At 35.3% G+C, this 21,780-nt stretch overlaps 1 protein-coding gene across 3 annotated transcripts in view; it reads left to right on the forward strand.

The window, feature by feature from the left end:
* The window catches only part of PPP1R12A (protein phosphatase 1 regulatory subunit 12A), a 112,385-nt gene that overhangs the window by 77,213 nt on the left and 13,392 nt on the right, over window positions 1-21,780 (forward strand). Inside the window, exons 9-22 of one of the 3 annotated variants that reach the window (XM_071423359.1) lie at window positions 446-567; window positions 3,083-3,298; window positions 4,085-4,179; window positions 5,168-5,290; window positions 6,657-6,818; window positions 7,260-7,436; window positions 11,060-11,150; window positions 12,565-12,762; window positions 12,939-13,098; window positions 15,129-15,247; window positions 15,905-15,965; window positions 19,113-19,134; window positions 20,272-20,413; window positions 21,068-21,172. In XM_071423359.1, coding sequence (XP_071279460.1) covers window positions 446-567; window positions 3,083-3,298; window positions 4,085-4,179; window positions 5,168-5,290; window positions 6,657-6,818; window positions 7,260-7,436; window positions 11,060-11,150; window positions 12,565-12,762; window positions 12,939-13,098; window positions 15,129-15,247; window positions 15,905-15,965; window positions 19,113-19,134; window positions 20,272-20,413; window positions 21,068-21,172 — 1,793 coding nt within the window. Of the gene's footprint in view, window positions 1-445; window positions 568-3,082; window positions 3,299-4,084; window positions 4,180-5,167; window positions 5,291-6,656; window positions 6,819-7,259; window positions 7,437-11,059; window positions 11,151-12,564; window positions 12,763-12,938; window positions 13,108-15,128; window positions 15,248-15,904; window positions 15,966-19,112; window positions 19,135-20,271; window positions 20,414-21,067; window positions 21,173-21,780 lie in introns of all 3 variants that reach the window. The other 2 variants (XM_071423357.1, XM_071423360.1) reach the window with 2 other exon arrangements.

Consider the following 21,780-nt stretch of genomic DNA (forward strand, 5'->3'; position numbering starts at 1 on the left):
AAGTCATTAGCCAGATGCTGAAATGCAGGCTGTGTGTGGAGACTGAAATCTCTATCTCCAGAGGTTTCCAAGATGTGACTCATCAAAGCCTTTAGCAACCTGATTCATAGGCAGTATTGACCCTCCTTTGAGCAGAAGGGTGAATTAGGTCATCTCCTGAGTCACTTTGAACCTGAATGATTCCATACCTCTGTCTCTGCATCTCTGAGTGGTAACACCTGATGAATACAAAATAATTGTTGCATGCTGTGTGCACAACTGTTCAGGAAAACAAGGTGGACCTAGCTAAGATGTAAATTAGGAGTGAGGGAGAAAACACTGAGGAATAAATAATAAAATGCTGGTCATAAAGTCAAATTTCTTGGATGAAAATTCAGTTAGGTGTTGTAAAGGTGATGAAATTGTGAATGAAGAATGATGATTAAATGTTGTAAATATTTTGCAGATAAGACCAAAACCTTGGCAGCTAATAATGCAAATACCACAAGCACACAATCAGCATCAGTTGCTGTGACGGCGCCCTCAGTAGCTGGTGGCCAAGGGGCACCTGCATCACCTGTTAAGAAGGTAAAAGAAGATACCTTTTTATTTTCTATTATATTGTAATCTTATGATTTTCTCTTTCTTTTTTTCTGTGTAAGTATATCTTTTTTGATTCTAGTGTAAATAGTAGATTTGGTTAACCAGTGAATTGAGAAAAGTATGCACAGATTCTTAAAATACTTTATGTTCTTCCCCAGATGCTGTTAAATTTTTTTTAATTTTGAATGACTTTAATTCTGCACAGGGACCTAAAATACAGAGCTATTAAATAGCTGAATGTAAAATCATTCTGAAAACGAAAATGCTGTTGCATAGTGAGTCGAGTTCTTCTATGTTCTGAAACTAAACTTCATCTTTTGAAAGTCTTTTGTATGTCAAACTCCTCCAGAATTTGTAGAACCTACAGTTCTTGTGTTTCTCAGTACCTGTATTTCTCATGCACTTAATTCAAGGGAGGCAGGCATGACTATGTGACTTTTGGGAGTCCTTTGAAGTATTCAGCTAGTATTTTGGCAGAGAAGTTGAAAATTATACCTGAAATAAGAAGTAAAAAATTGTGTGGGTCTCATCCCTGTTTTAATATGGTTAGGACCTCATGGAAGAGCTAGATAATAGGGACACATGATTTATTCAATGCATAGCTCAAAGCCACACCCAACAAAGCCACATTGCTTGCTGGAAGCCTTTACAGCTTGTAACTTTACAGGAAAAGTTAATTTGGATGAACTTGAGTTTTACTTGGTAAGGGGTATAATAGGTATCTTGGGGAAAAAAATTACAGTAGATAAGAAAGCATAGTCAGAAATCCAACTTCTAGAATATCAGAGCAAGCTGGATAGTAAGCCAGTAAATCTTCATTTGTCATTCCTTACAAATTTCCTGTACACATCATCATAAAGGGGAGCCCTGTAGTAATGCATCTGAAATGCATGTTCAGGAGAAGTGGTAACCATGATATACTGCAGCCACAGTAGAAAGAAAAGACATACTACTAGGACATACTACTCTGAATTGTATTTTGCTCCTGGGAGCTTACTGGGGTTATACTTCCATATTCACAATAAAATCTAATACTGATTCATCTTACAAAGTATACTTTAATGTAACAGGTGCAGGTGTGTGATTGAATGATATGGGGGAGTATTTTCATAAGAGAGGAAATAAGCTTGATTTTAAGCTAAATTATAAGCTTTTATAAATCATCAATACACTTCTGATTCTGTTATGCAGAAATTAATGGTTTATATTTTGGTCTTCTAGGTAAAAGGTGCAGGCTAAAAATAAACTGTAGTTATCTTACTATTACTAGGAAAGCTCAGCACCTTCTGTAGCTATAAAATAAATGCACTTTATATCAAAATTATTATCTTGTAATATAGCAGGTTCATGTGATCTAAAGGAGCAGTTACAGCTTCTATCAATAAATAAAAATGCTTTAAACTGTTTTTACCAATGAAGGTAAAGCAGCACTCTGTGTGTAATCTTGCGCTTATTCTTGCACCTGCCTTTTTGGGTCTGCACCATCTGATCTGCTTTAGGTGCACTTCTGCTTTTACATCACAGATGGCCAAACCAAGAGGTGCAGATGCAGTATACTAAGCTAAAGTCAGGTTTCCTTCAGTCTGCTGCTCTGTGACTGCAGGTACTGAAGGTAAGGCAAATCTAGGAGGACAGCCACGCTAGCTATTGGCATGTGGGATGTGATTCAGGAATATGAATGATACATGATAAGAAGATGAGGGGTATGTTAGTGTGAATCTTCCAGTATTCTCAACAGTGTGAAGATTTAGGCCACAGACCTTGTAAGGTCACAGGCTTTGTTGTTCTTTTCTATGCAAGCTGTAATTCTGTCTCTGAATGAAGTAAACATGCTGTGTTACATTTAGTTGTTATCTGTTACTATGGTTTTAAGTCTCTTACTGCTTTTTTGGTATTTTTGTGTTGTAATGAAGAGTTACTTACTATAAACCTAGGAACAAACTATATGGTGTTAAAACAACCTTTGGTTTCTCTTTTCCTTCCTGTCAATCTTCATCTTTGTCTTGTCTTAATTGGCTTTAGTATGATTTCATTCCTCCTATCATGCCTGTCGTGGAGTCAGTAGATCCTGCATCATGGAGGCAGGGCTTGCGCAAAACTGGCATTGTTCTTGTGCCCAATAAGGGTGAAAAATCTATGGTGAGGTTCTTGTGTGCACAGGTTTATGTACAGGTTGCAAAATAACATATTTAATCAAAATGTTAATACCAGATTTGCATGTTTCTAAGTTTTTATCTCAAGTTCACAGCGTGTATTACAAAGTGTGAGTTTTTGTAAGCTAACTTTTATAAGAGTGGTATTCCTTGACCAGCCTTACGTTTCTGATCCCATTGACTAATTCAAGAGAAAAGTGCATAGGTTGCCTCTCACTACAACTTCTGTACAAGTTCAGCACTTGTGATTATTAAAAACATTTGTGTTCTCGAATCTTTGCAAGGAGCGTGAATTACCATAGATAACGTAAATTAATAATGTAAATTCATTTTCCTGTGTTTTATAGTTTCCAACATCTACAACCAAGGTTTCTCCCAAAGATGAAGAGAGGAAAGATGAATCTCCTGCTTCATGGAGGTTGGGTCTTAGAAAAACTGGTAGTTATGGTGCACTTGCAGAGATTACTGCTTCCAAAGAAGCTCAGAAAGAAAAGGACTCTGCAGGTGTTATGCGTTCTGCATCAAGCCCTAGACTTTCCTCTTCACTGGACAACAAAGAAAAGGTAATAATTTTCAGGATAAAACAACATTTTGAGGAATTCTTACACCTTTCTTAGTATAGATGTTAATGATATACTATAGAAGTAAGATTGTAGTACACATCTGTTCTTTACTAAAATTCCAGAAAGTTAAATTACAGAGCTTCTTTATAGTATCTCTCAAAGTGTGATATGCTCCTTCAATGTCTGGTGACCTGGTACATAGATCTGGCATTTTATTCCTTTTTAGGACTTGCAAACCTAGTAGTCATTTTTACAATTCGGGGACATGGGAGATTTGATAGCATTTGCATCACTTGGAGAATTATGCTAAAAGAATCTTACAAATGAAAGAAGTTTCTTTTGTATTAATTTTCATTTTGTAGTGATTTTTTATTTTCAAAAATTGGTTCTGTAACTAAACATGGATACGCTAAACCAAGTGTTGTTCTGGTAGCTGAACAAAATAAAATTTGTGCTTCTATTTTAAATACAAATGTTTATATGATTTAAAGATTAAGAATAGTAATGTACTGTGCTATATAAAAATACTGAACCAGTTGCTTTCAGGAATCACTGTTGGAAGTGTACTGCAGCAAAGCAGAAAAAAATAAGTCATTAGCATTACAAGAATGGAAACATTAGCAGTTTCATTTTCCTGTTGTAGTCTTTTATGATACTTAACTAAAGCTTTAAACTCATTTGTATAATCGGGTTACAATGAACATGGTCAGAGTTGGCATAATGATGCTTTTCCAGACAAGATAATCAATAATAGTAACAGTTAACAAAAAAATTAATGTCTTTCAGGAGAAAGATGGAAAAGGAACTCGACTTGCATATGTTGCACCTACAATACCAAGACGGCTGGCCAGTACCTCTGACATTGATGAAAAAGAAAACAGGTGACTATGAAGTTATATAACTTTTTAATATGAAATTTAAATAAGATTTTAGAGTGACTGACAAACTTTGATGTTTTAAAACTTTGCTAATTTATAGCATTGTCTGACTGTATAGATTATGCAGAAAACCAACTGTTTGCAACTGCAGAAGTGCTAACATACATTTTCATGCAAAAAAGCTACATTATGATGGCCAAGGGTATCTAAACATAGAATACCTCTTTTCAAAGTTTTGTTTTATTTTGCCTCCTACACCTGATTCCTTATATATAATTTTGTGAAAGACATGTTTTATTCTTCCTGTTGTCTGAACTTCAAATCTGGAGCTGGTATTTTCATTAGAAATTCAGTTTTTGCATGTCAGTTTTTGGGATAGTTTTTCTAAGTTGCTTTTTGCAAGGTCATTCCTTGCTGCTATAAACTGCAACAACAGCCTGGAAATTCCTTATGACTGAAGTCATGTCAGCTAGTGATACATGTCAGACCCCTCAGGAATGGCTACTGCAAGCCTACTTAGGCTGGTCTTAGAGTATCATGAGTTCTAAAGGCTTGCCAGCTTTTAAACTTATAACATCAAAGAATGAAAAAAGCCATCAAATCAGCTATTAAAAAAGCCAAGTAGATTTCCCTTATTGCACTGGATAATCTCAGGAGCAAACAGAAAAACATCTTGTTCTTTTTTTGAGAAAAACAAAGCTAGCAATGACCACAGATAAAAAGCAATAATTGATTTAATGTTGATTAAATCCTCTTTAGCAGTCTTCTTTTGATGCTGCTTTCTTCTTATATTTCTAATTGTGTTACTATGAACGTAGTATCTTTTCACACAGGCTTGAAAACAATTGTCCATAAAAGCAATTTTATTCCTTGTTCAGTTATGTTTATTTTAAGTGTGTTATCCAGGATTTTAATTCAAAGCTCCTGTTCAGCTCACATCAAGAACCTCCTTCTTTAATGTGAGTTTGCTAAACTAAAATCTCTTTTACAGGGATTCGTCTGCTAGTTCAATACGTGGTGGCAGTTCCTACACCAGGAGAAAATGGGAGGAAGATGTCAAGAAAAACAGTTTGAATGAAGGTCCTGCATCATTAAACACAAGTTATCAAAAAAGGTGTGGGATTTTCTCTTTTTTTTTTATCAAAATAGGCTTAAAAGTTAACAAGCACTGAATCATTTTGTAAGGACAATTTAGAACTGAATGGTGACATATTGCCATGTTCATAATAATTGCAAAGTGTGTATTGGCAGTGGTTGTGCTGGTTTTAAACATGCAGTTGTATGCTGATTGAGTGGTCGGGCTGATTTTAATCTGTGTAATTAAAGTTAGATGCTTGCTTTTTCCTGTGACTTATTTCAGTTTGGGGTTCATTTGACGCTTTCCAGACTAGTTCAGTAGTCAAAGACAATTTTTTAAAATGTTGCAATAGGTATAATTCTGCTTGGTATATGAAAAGGGGGAAAACACTTCTGGTTATTGCATCACAGTCTTGGAAGTATTGGACTGCTGTCCTTAATTGTAAATTATATCCATACCTATGTTGAGTATCAGCATCATAGAATACATAAAATTCACTTGAATGCGAAGTAAATTATGAAAATATGAGAATAGTTCTCAGGTGTGCTGGTTCCTAACCTGCAGAATTTTCTTAGGAGGAATCATATGCTGCACTTATAATACATGATTAACTTTGCTGCATTGTGTAGTTTCAATGTAGCTATGTGAGTCAAATTCTTCATTGTAATTAGCGGGGCAATAAATAGCTAAAATGAATAGATCAAGGAAAAGAGTCAAATAATGAAGCTGCATATTGGTACATGCTGCTGATGTACATGATACATACTTAGCATTTTTTTGAGTCTTGACATTGATGTTATCAGTAACCAGGCTGTCTCATATGGCATAATGCATATTTATTTCTTGTAAACTATTGGATCTGCTTTATAGCTTGAAGAGCAAGGGAAAAACCTGAGTGGGAGGTTATTCTTTCTGGGAATGATTAAAGATTTTTTTTTTTAAATGGGGCAGTATATTTAATTGCTCTCAAATTATAAGAGGAGTGATATTGATGACATTTTCTTTCCTGGCAAGCTGTGCAGTAAGGTTCTGCATTTTCTGAGGTATTCAGTGTGGGTGAAACAGCAGTTTAAAAATGGGACATTGGGGGCCCTATATGAATGCTTTAGTAGATCTGATCAAGACATTCTTACATAAACGAGTGAGATTCCATTCTTTATCCTTTTTGGTGAAGAAATGGTTGGGACTAAGGGACACTTGTGCTGCCCTCCAAAATCATAAATTAAAAGTCCTAGCCAAGGAAAAAATGGAAAATAGTCTTCTTTTGCACCAGAAGTTTCCAAGACTGAACTGAGGCACAGAATACATGGGCAGAAGTTTAATAGATCATTCACAGCTTGGTGATATTTTAATGAGTAAATATCAGTAATAAATGCCATCATTGTACATGTCTCTCCTTCAGTGGCTCCTTTGGTAGAAAACAAGATGATTTGATAAGTTCTAATGTTCCAAGTACTGCATCAACAGTTACCTCTTCTGCTGGTCCTCAGAAAACGCTGCCTGCCAGCACAAACACTACTACGAAGAGTACAACGGGTTCTACTTCAGCAGGTGTACAAAGCAGGTAATGGCACCAGGACATTTTGTTCCTTTTTTTTGTCAGGTCTACTGTGTGCTTATGTATGTGCATGCGTTCTTGTTTAGTAGATCCTGGGGCTCTGGATTTTTTCACTTTACTGTTAAATTTGTTTTGATTTTATTCAATTTGGCTCAAAAATTGTGAATGGCTTTCTACTGTAACATGAAAGCCATGTTGGTATAAAAGAATATGTCAAATGTTAGAAGGGTCTGGAGAATAAAAGTTCAATTATTGTGAACTGGTAATTCTTAATTTATTCAATTTAATAGCTGAAGCTGAGCTTTCATAGTAGAGACCTTTCTCACTTTGCTTCTTAAAAAAAAATCCACCCCTCATTTTACATGTTATTAGTTGTTTAGTAAAGTGCTTTCATTGTTTAGCTGTTTCCTTTTCTCTTTTTTTGTGTTGCTGCTTGTTATGCTGTAGTACCTCAAATCGTTTGTGGGCTGAGGATAGTACTGAGAAAGAAAAGGACAGTGTTCCTACAGCAGTGACCGTTCCTGTTGCACCATCAGTTGTAAATGCTGCAGCCACTACTACAGCCATGACTACAGCTACTTCTGGCACTGTGTCCTCAACATCAGAGGTCAGGGAGAGACGGAGGTGTGTAAAGGTCCTAAGAGTAATATCGCTCTTACCCAAAAGTTATGCTTTTTATTTATTATTTAAAGGAATGTGTTGGTTACCACAGATTTGAACAGTGTGGGGTGTAAAGCAATGTTGTTTTCTTGCTGGGCATTGAAACAACTGGTACCTCAGTTTATCTAAGAGCTTAGTACTAATAGAGACCATTAATGAAATTTAAACTGTGATACTCTATGTTTTTGACTGGCCTTGGTTACTCATATGGTATATAGTATTTTCAGATTTTATTTATCTTAACAGATTAAATGAGTCCTCTTAGGAGTACCAGTAATGCAACTCTGTAAAAACACTGAATTAAAAATAATTAAATTATCAATTAATTCATTAATTACTACAATTACATTGCTGCAGACTGAGGTAGTGTGCCATTGGCAGTATGCTAATAAGTCACAGCATAGCAGTTTTTCAATCATTTTGTATGCCTGACATTATTGAGAAGAGAGTATTGAACCCAACACATTCTGTTTATTTCATTGCATGATTTAGGGTCTCTTCTACTTGAAAGATAGTCATACAATTTTAAATGCAATGCTTTAAGAGATATTCAGTATGAAGAATGAGTAAGAAGCTGATGTAAATCTTATTTTAAGAATATGGTGGGTTTTTCTGTTTACAGTTATATGACGGATGACTTAAGATTGGTGCATATTTGTTTCCATAAAGAGTTGTTTCCTTCTATTTATGGAAGCAAAAATAAGATTTCAAAAGATTGGTAATTCGTGTTAGCTTTTCTTTGTTCTTCTTTTTCTGGATACTTATAAATGTTTATCCTTTAACCCTCCTGCTGCAAGTTCAGATTTGTGTGTTGCTCCTGTAGTAGGTTCAAAATGTACTTTCTGTATCAGTGCCAGATATGTGTATCTCTATATGTTCAAGGAGGTAATGAAGCTGTTCTTTATTACAGGAGAAAATTGTATTCTTTTGGTTCACTTAAGGCAGCAGCATTTCAAGATTCCTTATAGGGGCCTAATTAGGGTAGTCTGTTTTCTGTAGTCTGCCTTCCTACCCAAAACTGAGATGAAAAAACTTCTATGATAAGTGGATTATGTTTTTATTATTCCCCACCATGATTCAGGAAGGGTCCACATGTGCTAACCATCAATTTCAATAGCTACAGTAGTCAGAACCTGCATTTTCCATAGTGAAATTTGAACTAAACCCAGCAAATGAAAAGCATAACCAACAAAATGTGTGTTTTCTCGAAAGTAATTCAGAGTAGTTCAAATTCTAGAATTCAAATGCTGTTTCAGTCTTATATCTAGATAGATAGCTATATCTATCTTACATAGCTAGAAAGGCAAGGAAAATTAGAATTAGGCTTTTGCTGTCTCGTTTGCTCTAACCGGTGTGTGTATACTAATGTGCATATAGTACATATGTTTTAGATACCTGCAGTTGGCCTGAAATGCTGTGGTTTTCTCTGACTGGGCTGATTGTGTAATATACTGTTGCAGATGCATTCTTGATGGCATATTAGTATATCCATGAATCTTAGAAATCAAAATTGGAATAATTGCTGCATGCGTTTGAGAATGTTGTGCTCTAAATATGAGCACAAGCATATCTATCTGTATATATACAGATAGATATATTTGTGTATCTACATATGTTTCTATGCACATGAAAAAATAAATGTATATTAAATATTACATGCTACATTACTTATTTTCTTAAGTAATGAAGTCAGTTAATCTGTGTTTATCGACTGAAATTGTACATTTAGAAAGTATGTTTGCAAGACTTCTTTCAAAGATAGTTGAAAGTGAAGATATAAAGTACTTCATTGATGAAGCACATAATGGTGCATTCTTCTGGACAGCTGAAGAAGCTATATTCTTCATTTGATTTTTAGGATTGGTTTAGAGAATCAGGGAAGGAAATGACAAACTTGAGTCTCTAAGTCTTTGTATCGTGAATAATACAGCATAGGTAGCTGTGTGTGGCACATGCAAGAGATGCTAGGGAAGAGCACTTTCTGCTCTTGACTGTAGCTGCAATGTGCACCTGAAAAGTTGAGACTTTTCATTTTTTCTCAGTGCAGTTTAAAGTATTTTGGATTTGTTGGAAGGTAGATGCAGGTACAGCAGTTACTAAAAAGAAAGTTATGCAAAACAGTTTTGTAGCAATTTTAAGCCCTAAAGATGACACCTGCTCTGCAGTCAAGCCCTCCTAGGTAGATGGTGGTTCAGGTCAGGTTAACTAAAGCAGCCTAATGGCTTAGAGTTTTTGGGAAATAGAAAGTCAATCAAAAATGCTGCTTGCAAGAGACCCAGTAAGAAAATCAAATTTACATAGTGTAGGTTTTTTAAGATGCACCATAAGATGGGATTTGTTTCAACATTTTTAGGTATAGCAGTAAGTTGTAAGTATTTTAATGGGGTAGAGCATAGGTTGTAATCCATAGGTCTGTGTAAATGAAGTTTTTTAAATCTTATGATTGTTTCAGAACTCTTTTTAGTATGTGCTAAGGCTACTAAATATATTATTGGGTGAGCATACTGCTCTTTCCATACATAAGTTACTTAGGTGTTAATAACTGATGGCATAATCACTACCAAATTATTGAAACTTTATCCAGTGACTCTTAACTATTCTTAACTAATTATGTATAAAGAGACACAATCAGAAAATATTATAGAATCTGATCTAAAGAAGCCTCAGAGAGGTTTTAAGCAGCCTTTTGGCAACCTTTTGATTTCGCTTTTTCAAATTTTTTTTTCACTTTTTTCTAATTTTTAGCCAATTGAAGGATTTAAAGCTGTGTGAAATTATAGCAGCTTCCCAGAGTATTCTGACATAGAAAATCAACAAATGCATTAAAATCTTTTAAGTTCTTTAATTATGGGTTTACATACATAGAAATTTATGCATTTGTGCATGTATCTATGTCCTGTTGGATTTTTACCTGTTATCTGGATTAAAGAATTTCTTAAAAAGAATCCAGACCTTGTATCTACCCTAGTAGCCTTTTATCTTTGATTACACTTACTTGCTTATTCTGCAGGACTTCTGTGGGTTTCATGAAGATTTATTTTTAAGCACCTTTTTTTCAAAGGGATTTGGATTACTCAAAGTGTGGATGATTAATGTGAAAGTATGGTAACCACCTCCTCTGGGATTCTTAATTTCTAGTGAAATGGATGATATAATTAGATTTTCTGCATTAACAGTACATTTGGCTTTTTCTGAAAGCTTATAAGTTATGTTAAAAGGTAATACATACACATATTTGATATATAAATGTCTAACTGGCTGAATCTCTGAGGTCTTCTGGCCCTGTGTTAGTACACCAGTGATACACCAAATGAGCTGAAGTTAAATTTATAGAAAATGGTAAAAAGAAATCTAAATTAAGTAGGAAAACTGTGTATTTTAATTGAGTTCTAAAGCTGCTGTCTTGATGAATAAGTAGATCAGTATGATGTGAATGAAATGTCTAAAATGTAATCTATCCTATATAGTTAAATATTTTCTTATGACTGCCTTGGTTTTCAGTCTGCATTGTTGGGGGGGAGTTGACCATTTAATAAATTTGTGCAGAAGTTATCATGTGCCAATTTTGTTTGTAATTAACTCTTTAGATCATACCTCACTCCAGTACGGGATGAAGAGTCCGAGTCCCAAAGAAAAGCTAGATCCAGGCAAGCAAGACAGTCTAGAAGATCTACACAGGTATAGTACTACTAAAGCTTCTACATGTTTGAAAACATACCCATGACATCATTCTTGAGAAACAGGCATAGCATACTGCATTTGCATCCATTTCTAACCTTTTTTTTCTGTGCAGGAGCTATTGTAGATAATATAATTGAGCTGATCAACATCGATAGCTAATAGGATTCATGACATTAAAAAACCACTTTTAATCTAATTTCTCTGCAGAAGGAAACATACTAAAAGAGAGGTTTTTATTATGTGCTAATAATCTAGTATCTAACTGCATATCTCCTTGCAGCACTTCTCTCTCTGAGTTTACGTACTGATATATTTGGAATTTCTTCCCAGTTTTTATCCGTATCTATCAGCAACTAGCAACTAGGGACCAATATGGCAGGAGCAAAATAGGGTATCTCTAATGGTACTTGAATGCTCTTTGGGCAGTGGAGCAACTGCCAACCACTGTCTGCTGGCAAACTGGGAATAATCAGCAAATAGTCCCTGGATAAAATAGCACAAAGAAGTGCTGTAGCCATTTTCCTTTCCTGTTTTTAGGCTGAGTCCATAGCTACATTGCTTACTGATGTTGCTTTCAAATCTTTGCAGTTTTAAACCCCTCATATACTTCTGGTTTAGCTTTCCAAATGAGAGATCTGTACTGCTTGATAAAACTTCATTGTATAGGACGTATTTTTACTTCGTAGTACTAATTCAGAGCCCTGCTAACTATTGCTGAATCCTTACAGTGAAGAAGCTACCAGGAATTACTGGATTAAACTTTATCAACACTCAAAGCAATTCAGTAACTCATAAGATGCAAAGTTGGCTTTGAAGAGTAGATTACAAAGTGTTTTGAGCAATGTCTCAGTAAAATACATCAGCTGAAAAGTATAGTAGAAAAAAACTGTCTTCATAAAATTGTTTGCTTTCTGAGCTTATTTCAAAACTAGTTTATAGCCTAAAAATAACAAGAGACTTTTTAGTGTTGCTGACCTAAAAATCCAGTTGCAAGGAATTAATTTGTAAAGTATTAACCTTTCTTAAAATATGAGTATTATATTTTTAGGGTTCTTTCAGAAATGTTTACTATGGTCTTGATCATATTAAAAGCATCTATTGGATTCTTAAATTATTTCTATAGGATCTTCTATGCCATCTGTATCTACTAGTTCAGCTAAAAATTGGCTTGCTGGAGAGTCTGTGGTAGATTGCATTACAGCAAATACTTGCCACATATCAGAGGGATGTTTGGTTCCAAGATTCAAGAGGAAAGCTTATAGGTAGAATATGTAGGTAAAATTTATTTCTTAATAGATAGATTTAATTTTCTTAAGTTGAATGTTTTCTTTAAAATATTTATGTAATGTGATCATCTACATTAATGTTAATGTTATATTTGAATGGTGTTTCCTGACTGCTGTTTTCACAGGGCGTAACACTGACAGATCTTCAAGAAGCTGAAAAAACTATAGGAAGAAGTCGTCCCACACGAACCAGAGAACAGGAAAATGAAGAAAAAGAAAAGGAGGAGAAAGAAAAGCAAGACAAAGAAAAACAAGAAGAAAGGAAAGAATCTGAAACTAAAGATGATGACTATAGACAAAGATATTCCCGAACTGCTGAAGAGGTATTTTCATGATGAGTCTCTTTAGGTAGAGAAATTATACGAATCTTTACTCCAACAATATTATTTTAATTTTGATAGTACTGTAAGAATAATTTATATAGTTAAATGTTTTCCTATCTCGTGGTTTGTATTCGTTAATCTTGGTAAATTAATTCTGACATTTTTCTGTTGAATAGCCGTATCATCGCTATAGACCAACTTCAACTTCAACTTCCTCATCATCCACCTCTTCGCTCTCCACGTCCACTAGCTCTCTATCCAGTTCAAGTCAGCTAAACAGACCAAACAGCCTTATAGGTATAACTTCTGCCTATTCTCGGAGTGGAACAAAGGAAGGTGAGAGAGGTAGGAGTACTGTTTATGAAGGAGATTTTTGTTATTTTGTTGACAAAGGACAGTTTACATTCCTATAGGTATTTCAAAATGCGGTGAGATACGTAAGACCATTGAATATGTACCTTGCTCAAATCTTCTGTAAGAAATTTCAAAACTTTAAAAGAGGAAAAAAAAATTTCTGTATTTGGTGGTGTTTCGCAGCCATGTGATTTTTTTCCATTGTTGGGTCACAGAAATTTCAAATATACTCCCATAAATACCCACATAATGCTGTAATTTCTACTTTAACACAGTCCCTGTAATAAAATGCTATATTTCAGGGTCTAAATACTTGCAGGTATTAAGAAGGAATTTTACTTGATTAAATAATTGCTAAATAACTTGAGGTTTGTTTCAGTCCTTCCACGCTGAAGGACTGAAATGATGCTTTATTTCTTTAAGGACCTCTCAGGGTTGTACGAGCAGCTGGAAAAGGAAAGGGGATGTTTCCCCTTGTGGTTCAGATGTAACCATACTTCTGCATGCTTTAACTGGTTTATGTCATCTTAAACTGAGGATTAGATGCATGATACAGAGATCACAAAATGTTCTCTAATGTCACAGAGATTTTGCCTTCATTTCAAATGTGAGTCCCCAGCTATAATTTTGAGAGATGTTGTGCCTGATTCTTTGCCTGTCAAATGAGCCTGTTAACAGTGTGATCTCCTGTTCTTGGACTTGACACTGTTGACTTGAGAGATGTATTTTAATTCAAGTTATTGATCAGTAGCTTCAGTAGGGTTACTGATTGAAATTGATAATTTTGTTCTACAGAGGGTCAGATAAAATGATCCACTGATGAAATCTCCATGAACTATATAGCAGTATTGCCATATTCCCTAGGATGGTGATTTCTGAGGAAGTTACTGGGGCTGGATATACTTTCTGATTTTTTCTTCCCTTTGTCCTAAAATGAACTGAAACTTGGATTACAGTTCTTTTGTAATGCATGCTTACTCTAGGAAACTCATGCTAGATTTTTCTATGGAAAATACTTTCATTTGATAAATATTAGCTACCAGAGGTTCTATTTTTTTTTGAGTTACGACATTTGGAGGAGAAACACAGTATCATTTGAAATCCCTGAGGTAAAATCCTAGTTTATTAAATTTGGAAAGGTGTATGTTCACGATAAATGTATTTCCCTTCTTTCCTATTTAATTTTTGCTTCACTCTAAAGTGTTTATTTACCTCTGAAGACTAGTGATGATAGTTATTAATGATTAGTGATTCTTCTATCTGGACTTAATTCTGTGATTTCTTTATTTAATAAAAGAACTGGGAGAACAAAAGAACAGGCTGAACAAACTGCATGATAATAAGTAAAGAACTTTGGTTTGGGCAGGTTTTTTTAACTGGGTTTTTTTCCACAAGTTGCTTGTAAACACATATGGTAGCAAACACAATCCTGAGTTGTTACATCTATTTTGAATTGCCATTGTGTTGGTTTTAAAGAGAGGGGATATCTGTAATACAGTAATAATCTAATCTAGGAGGTCCCAATTTATTCTTCCTTACAGCAAAAGTGGAGGGGACTGTGGTGAAAAGGAGGCATCTAAGAAGGATTTGTAAAAGCTGGGGGTTTTTTAATACTGCATCTTGATGTATGAAAAAAAAAGCTTGTTTGAGGAAGAATGATAAAGGATTACCTTCTCTTTTTTTTGTACTTTTATACATCTGCTGATACAGATGTTTCAATTATTATATGACAGTTTTGAAAACTGAATTGTAAATCCAAGTTGTTTTGTATTACTGTTACATTAAGACATTTTGTTTAGGTGACTGATGTGAAATTAGTATTTACAGTATTTTAGAGTTATGTGTTCTGGGGAGTGTATGTTACAGCAAACCCTGTATGTGGTAAGAAGCTCTTCAGTGAATTTCTTTCAGGTAAAAAGAATTTATTGTGGGCATTTTAAAGACTGAGAAGAAGTATTTTAGAAAATTAGGTTGTGTTATAATTCAGTGAATGAGAAAGTTGTTCTTAACAGAAGGGGGCAAAAAAGAAGAAGAAAAGGAAGAAGATAAGTCACAGCCTAAGTCTATAAGGGAAAGACGGAGACCAAGAGAAAAACGACGATCTACAGGAGTTTCATATTGGACTCAGGATGTAAGTAAACTTCACTTGTAACAAAATGAAATGTGTATAGTGTACTCTTAAAATAGAGAATTGTTTAGAGTAATTCAATATGTAACTCACTGTTCTAGAAAAAATTTAAATATTCTTCAGTTTTGGTTTGATGCTTTCAGGAGCAAAATCAAAATTAAGTTTTTTTCCGTTGATACTGCTAACCAGAATTCTAGAACACTGTAGTAACCATAACTTAATAGGAATTAATCATAATCTAAGGAAAATAAATAAATTATTGAACAAATCTTTTCTGTTGCATGTGTACCAAAGGTGTAAAAATCAGACTCTTGATTTGGCACACTGCAATTAACTATGTATTTAACTACTTGAAGAACTGCTGTCAGATTAGAAAGGTTATATTTGATGTTTCAGACTATTCCTTTTCCCTTTTCTTTGTCATGGGATCCATATGTAATGTAAAAGACAGATTTTCATGTGTCAAATGCAAAATTGTTTCATCTCCTTCTGGTACTGAAAACATGTACCTGTTTGAGAATTTTCTTCATATATCCTATATATTCTCTGTGGAGTATTCTTCTGCTCTTATATTTTCATATTCAAAGTGTAGAATGCATTAAAATCTTACTAAGTTTTCAACAGTTTTAATTATTTTTCCTCTCCTACCTCTTTCACCAGAGTGATGAAAATGAACAGGATCACCAATCTGATTCAGAAGAAGGAACAAATAAGAAAGAAACTCAGGTAATTTAAGAAAGAGAATTTGTTCATTAACTTTTAAGAGATACATTTTGTTGTAAAAATTTTGTTACACTTAAATTTACATATCAACAGTGGCCATAAGTGACCATTTTGACTTCCATTCTGATTGTGTAGAATTAGCATCCAGAAAATGGAGATTCAATTTTTGACACACAGGTCAGGGACATGATGCAGCAGGTTACTGGAGCAAGCATTCAGTTTCTACCCAGCAAAATTTTTATTTCGCCTACGTTGTTATTTTCAGATAAATTATGGCCAATTACTTACACACACGAATTAAAAGCTTTGAAAATTAATCCCAGTGCTGTCATTATTATAATTAAAAAATAATATGCGAAGTTAATTTAAGGAAACACAGAAAATTGAAGAGCGCAATGTATATAATTTCTTCAGTGAACAAAATGGTTTTCTAAATATCCTAAACAAGTATTATTGGTCTTGATAAAAAGGCAGTGGAAATCTGTATAATAGGCTTGATTTGATGGGAAAAGTTCTTAAAAACAGAGAGGTATTTGGCAGTGGGATGAAGAGGTGTTAAAAGGGATTAGTTATATAAGCTGAGCTATAAGAAGAATGTATTACTTTTGACCTAAACACTGGAGTAGCACACTACAGAATCATGTTCATTACTTAGGAATAAAACTCAAGTGATATTTCTTTCTTTTTTTTTTTTGTAAAAGCTTCCATTACACATCTGTTAAATATTTTAGTTAAGAGACTCATTCTATGCCATATTGGTTTGCTGTCTTTTTTATTTCTGTGCCACATTAACATAACCACCTAGTCCTGTTTCCTTCCCCTCCCCTATCATTATCCTAAGGTCTGTAATTACTTCATATTCTCTTCTGTAGACATTAATTTTGGTAGAGCATTCTGTGTGGTGCTTCTGATAGAATTAATAATATTACAGTGAAATACTGCTAAATCAGTCCCAAAATCATGAATATTATTGAAAGGGTGAGTGTGTTGGGCTGGAATGGTGGAGAAATATAGACTTGACTGACCTAGAGTTCTTGGACATGTGCACTTTTTGCTATGTGCCTAAGGTAAGAGAGGGGTGGTGAATGGAATTCCATCCAGCTGGCACCTGATCATGAGTGGAATTCTCCATAGTTCAGTGTTGGGGCCAGTCCTGTTCAATATTTTTCCATATGATCTGGCTGAGGGGGATCTAGGACACCCTCAGTCAGTTTGCAGGTAACACCAAGTTCAGCAGGAGTGTTGATCTGCTGTAGGGCAGGAAGGCTCTGCAGAGGGCTCTGGACAGGCTGGATCAGTAGGCCAAGGCCAACTGGATGAGGTTCAATAAGGCCAAGTACTGGGTCCTACACTTGGCTCCCAACAACCCCATGCAGTGCTACAGGCTGGGGACAGAGTGGCTGGGAAGTGCCCAAGGGATGAAGCAGCTGGGAATGCTGGTGACAGTGGCTGAACATGAGCCAGCTGTGCCCAGGCCAGAAGGCCAATGGCATCCTGGCCTGGATAAGCAATAGTGTGGCCAGCAGGAGCAGGGCAGGGATTGTGTTCCTGTACTTGGCACTGGTGAGGCCACACCTTGAGTCCTGTCTCTGGTTCTGGGCCCCTCACTGCAAGAAGGACATTGAGGTGCTGGACAATGCCCAGAGAAGGGCAACAAGGCTGGGGAAGGGTCTGGAGCACAAGTCCTGTGAGGAGTGGCTGAGGGAGCTGGGGTTGTTTAGCCTGGAGAAAAGGAGGCTCAGGAGAGACCTCTCTCCAACTCCCTGAAAGAAGGCTGTAGCCAGGTGGGGGTCGGTCTCTTCTCCCTGCTAACAGGGACTGGACAAAAGGAAATGGCTTCAAGCTGAGCTGGGGAGGTTCAGGTTGGACATGAGGAAGAATTTTCTGGCTGAAAAGGGCAGTTAAGCATTGGAACAGGCTGCCCAGAGAGGCTGTGGAGTCACCATCACTGGGAGCATTCAAGAAACAACCGGACAGGACAGCTTTATGGTGGTGTTCAGTCAAAGGTTGGACTCAGTGATCTTGGAAGTGTTTTCCAACACAAATGATTTTATGGTGAAACACCAGAACAGGTTGCCCAGTTTTCTACAAAATCTCTTAATTCTCAGCATTACTTATGGTCTTGACAGAAAATAGTGTTTTATTAGAAGTGGTTAGGCTATAGCATGTACCTTTGATATCCTCTGTGCAGTAAATACACTTCAAGGTGTCAAAGGGGAAATTGAGTGTATTGTGGAGAATGTTTACCTATGTACGTTGAAAAAATAGTTTCCTTCTATAAAAGGAAACCAAGCAAGCCACATCAGCCCCCCTAGAAAACCACCTGTGGGGAAGGTTTCAGCCACTTTTAGGAGAATAACATTGGAGGATGTCCAGGTGATGATATGTCAGTAGAGTTTCTTGACTGAAATGTCTTCACTTAAGATTGGAATAATAATTGGAAAAAAATATGAATTTGTATTGACCACTCAGAGGGGCAAAAGGTTTGTATGACTGATGTAATACTTAGAGGACACTCCCTCACTCTTAAGTCATTACTTTTAATTAAGCTTTGCTTGACAACTAAAAAGAGTTATTTTTTTATATTGCTTTCATTAATTCGTTCATTCATTCCAGGTGAATCCACAGGGACAAAATTTACTGTAATTAAGTCTATTAAGTCTACCTTATGTTGTTGGTGTAGTAACTTGTTTCCAGTCACACTGTGTTGAAACAGCAATCCTGTATCTTAATATATTGTTTTGAGCTGAAGTCATTATTTTCAAAACATTGTAGCTATGTGAAAGAAGAGAAGGAAGGAACAGTAACTTTGAGGAACACTGTTCTGATTCCTTTGATAATGAGGAAGCAAACCCAGAATGCACCAAATGCTGAAATAACTTCACTGTTTAGGGCACTCCCGACTTTTAGAGTGTTATGTTAACGTCCTTGTAAATCATATTTTGTCAAGTGCATTCTAGCACGTATTTATTTTCTTTTCCAGACATAACAAAATTGAAGCTTGACACAGTTCAGATAATACATACTGGTGGATAGCATGCACATTTGACTTAACTGATTAGTTGTATTTGTTCACAGATTGTTATATATTTTAATTAAATTATTCACCAATCCATTCTTTTTCTCTCTTTTTACCTCTCCCCACCTCAGAGTGAGAGCCTTTCAAGGTATGTGCAATTTAAACAAATTAATTAGAATTGTTACACTTACTGTCATTTCAAGTTGTTTATGTACAAATTCAGCTTTAATCCAGTGGTTGGATTGAGCTTGCAAAGGCTGTGATGACACTTGTGTTTTGCATGAAGTATGATTGTGAAGCTACAGTCCTGCCATGTGTGGGTGGAATACTCCAGGTAGGGGATTATGTTGAACTCTGTATTTGTAGTGCACTGAAGGCAGGCTGGGTGTTTCATAGAACATAGTGGACACAGCACTATGCCCTACAGATTTTTCAGCATGGACCCAGCTTTTACAAAGAAGACAAGAGGTTCTTATTGCCTCTCTTTTAGAATATCCTACTGAAAATTTTCTACAAAACTTCGAGAAAAATACAGTCTCTTAAAAACATATTTCCTTAAGATTTGTTAAAAAGTAAATGCTGGAATATTGATAATGTAAAAAAAATCATTTATTTTTGGACCATTAGCTTTAATTATTGTATTTTATTATGTTCTGATTGGTGAAAATCTGTTAAATAAAACTGCTCTAACACATGATTAGTGAAGAGTGAACAGTGTAAAATTGCTCTTAACTTTATTAATATACAGGGTTTTATTGAGTTATTAGGATAAAGACTGCTAAAGATTTGTTTCATCAGCTGTTTCTGTTGAAATACTAGAATTCACAACAAATAGTTTTGAAATCCTGGTTGCTGTAATAAAACTTATAATTCATCTAGGCCATTCATCTAGTGTTTTTTAAAACACTAATATTAAATTAATATACTTTTAAAAAAATGTTCTTTATAAATAAAGAAGAATTAAGCTATCTAAGCCAGTTTTAAAGTATTTTAAGACATGTCAGTATTTGCTTGCATTAAATAATTTTATTACATTTAAAATATTTCTCTGCATGCATTACTCTGCAGACTGAGCAATTTGAAAACATTTTCATCCAGAATCTTGAAGTACTGGAGAATGTAAAAATGAAATTTGCATCAAATTAGGACATGGTAGTCTAACAAAAATACCTAATTGCATTTGGTTGTTTACAGCTGGATAGCAGCAAACTTAAAACATTTGATACAGTCAGGGGTCTCAGTTTGGCTGCAAAGGCAAAGAAAAACCAGAACTTTTCTTTTACAGATACGATTCGGGATCGCTCAGCGTGTCTGCAGGTGATCGTTACGATTCAGCGCAGGGGCGATCAGGGTCACAGAGTTATCTTGAAGATCGAAAACCATACTGCAGTAGAGTAGAAAAAGATGATACCCCTGATTTTAAGAAGGTATCTGATTCAATAAGTTTGGTGCAAAAATAGGATTTCATTACTGCTTTTCTTAAATTGTGTGAAAGTAGTCTCACATTGCATTCGAAATGCTGCCTGAAGTAACTTAGCCGAATGGAGAAGCACGGCAACCACTACAGTGGGGAAAAATATACATTATGAAACTGCTTCTGGCTTTTGTACTTTTCAAGGCAAGGGAGAAATCAGAGGAGCCGAGATACAGTCAAATTTTAAAAAATAATATGATAGTATTTATCATAAGAAGGTATCATTAAAACTGATGTATGTATATGTAAAGGCTTTATTATGTGTTTGCCAGCTTACATACATATGAGGTAAAAATATGTTTAGATCTTGTTTTAAAATAGAGGAGTTTGTTGAAAAGTTTACTGTGGTGGGGTAATCTGTGGAGTCTGAAGAAAAAAAGGTGGCTTAATTATGTGTAAGGTAAGTTGTGTGCTTCCTATACAAAGCTGTTTGTTTCTAGAAATATTTAGTAACAGTTCCTTACCATGCTTGCTAATTTTAAACATCATTATTTTACTTCTTAGACTGTTAATGTATTTTTAATTTTACATGTGCTTCAATCATGCTTCTGAAGTTTTTCGGCTAATCTCACTATTATCTGATTTTTTAACAAATATTTTTTCTTAGCTTTATGAACAGATTCTAGCTGAAAATGAAAAACTGAAAGCACAGTTACATGACACCAACATGGAACTTACAGATCTTAAGCTACAGTTGGAGAAGACCACTCAGGTTTGTAGAAAACAAAAAAGCATGTACTTAACCAACAATGTAGATAATAAACCAGAGGCACCCCAGCCTATGGGCTGCTCTTCACTAGGCATCAGCTTTGTTTTTTATCCAAAGATGGGAATGGAGAATTTCTCTCTTTCTAAAGAGAAAGGAGTGCAGGATTCTGGTCTTCAACTGTGAACAAAACGTGTGAGACTGCTTCCTGCCTACTTTAGTAGTAGTGATTCTTGCCAGCATGTATCTGCATGCAGCTTTTTTGCAGGGTAGGAGTAAACATTTTCTACACTGTTAAGCTTATATTCAAACTGACAAGTGGGACTGCTGGCATAACCTGGCAGTTCTTCCTGGCTGGTTAGATAGCTTTATTTTGGAAATGAAGAGCAAATAATGCATTCCTGTTACCAATAACTGCTGTCGGCTAACAGTGCTGCATACAGTTTTACAAGACACATATACTGGAGTTAGATTCGTCTAAATTTGTCTACTCTTGCTGTAGAATATTTCATGTTGTCGGATCACATTTATCACAATTTACCTGTACTTAATTGTCTTTGATGGATACCCTGCAAATGTTAGTGAAGAATATTTAAAAGATGCCTGTTTTCTAA

Source organism: Agelaius tricolor, unplaced genomic scaffold (assembly GCF_023055355.1).
Source record: "Agelaius tricolor isolate 1412-34295 unplaced genomic scaffold, bAgeTri1.0.p SCAF_3, whole genome shotgun sequence".
Taxonomy (NCBI): domain Eukaryota; kingdom Metazoa; phylum Chordata; class Aves; order Passeriformes; family Icteridae; genus Agelaius; species Agelaius tricolor.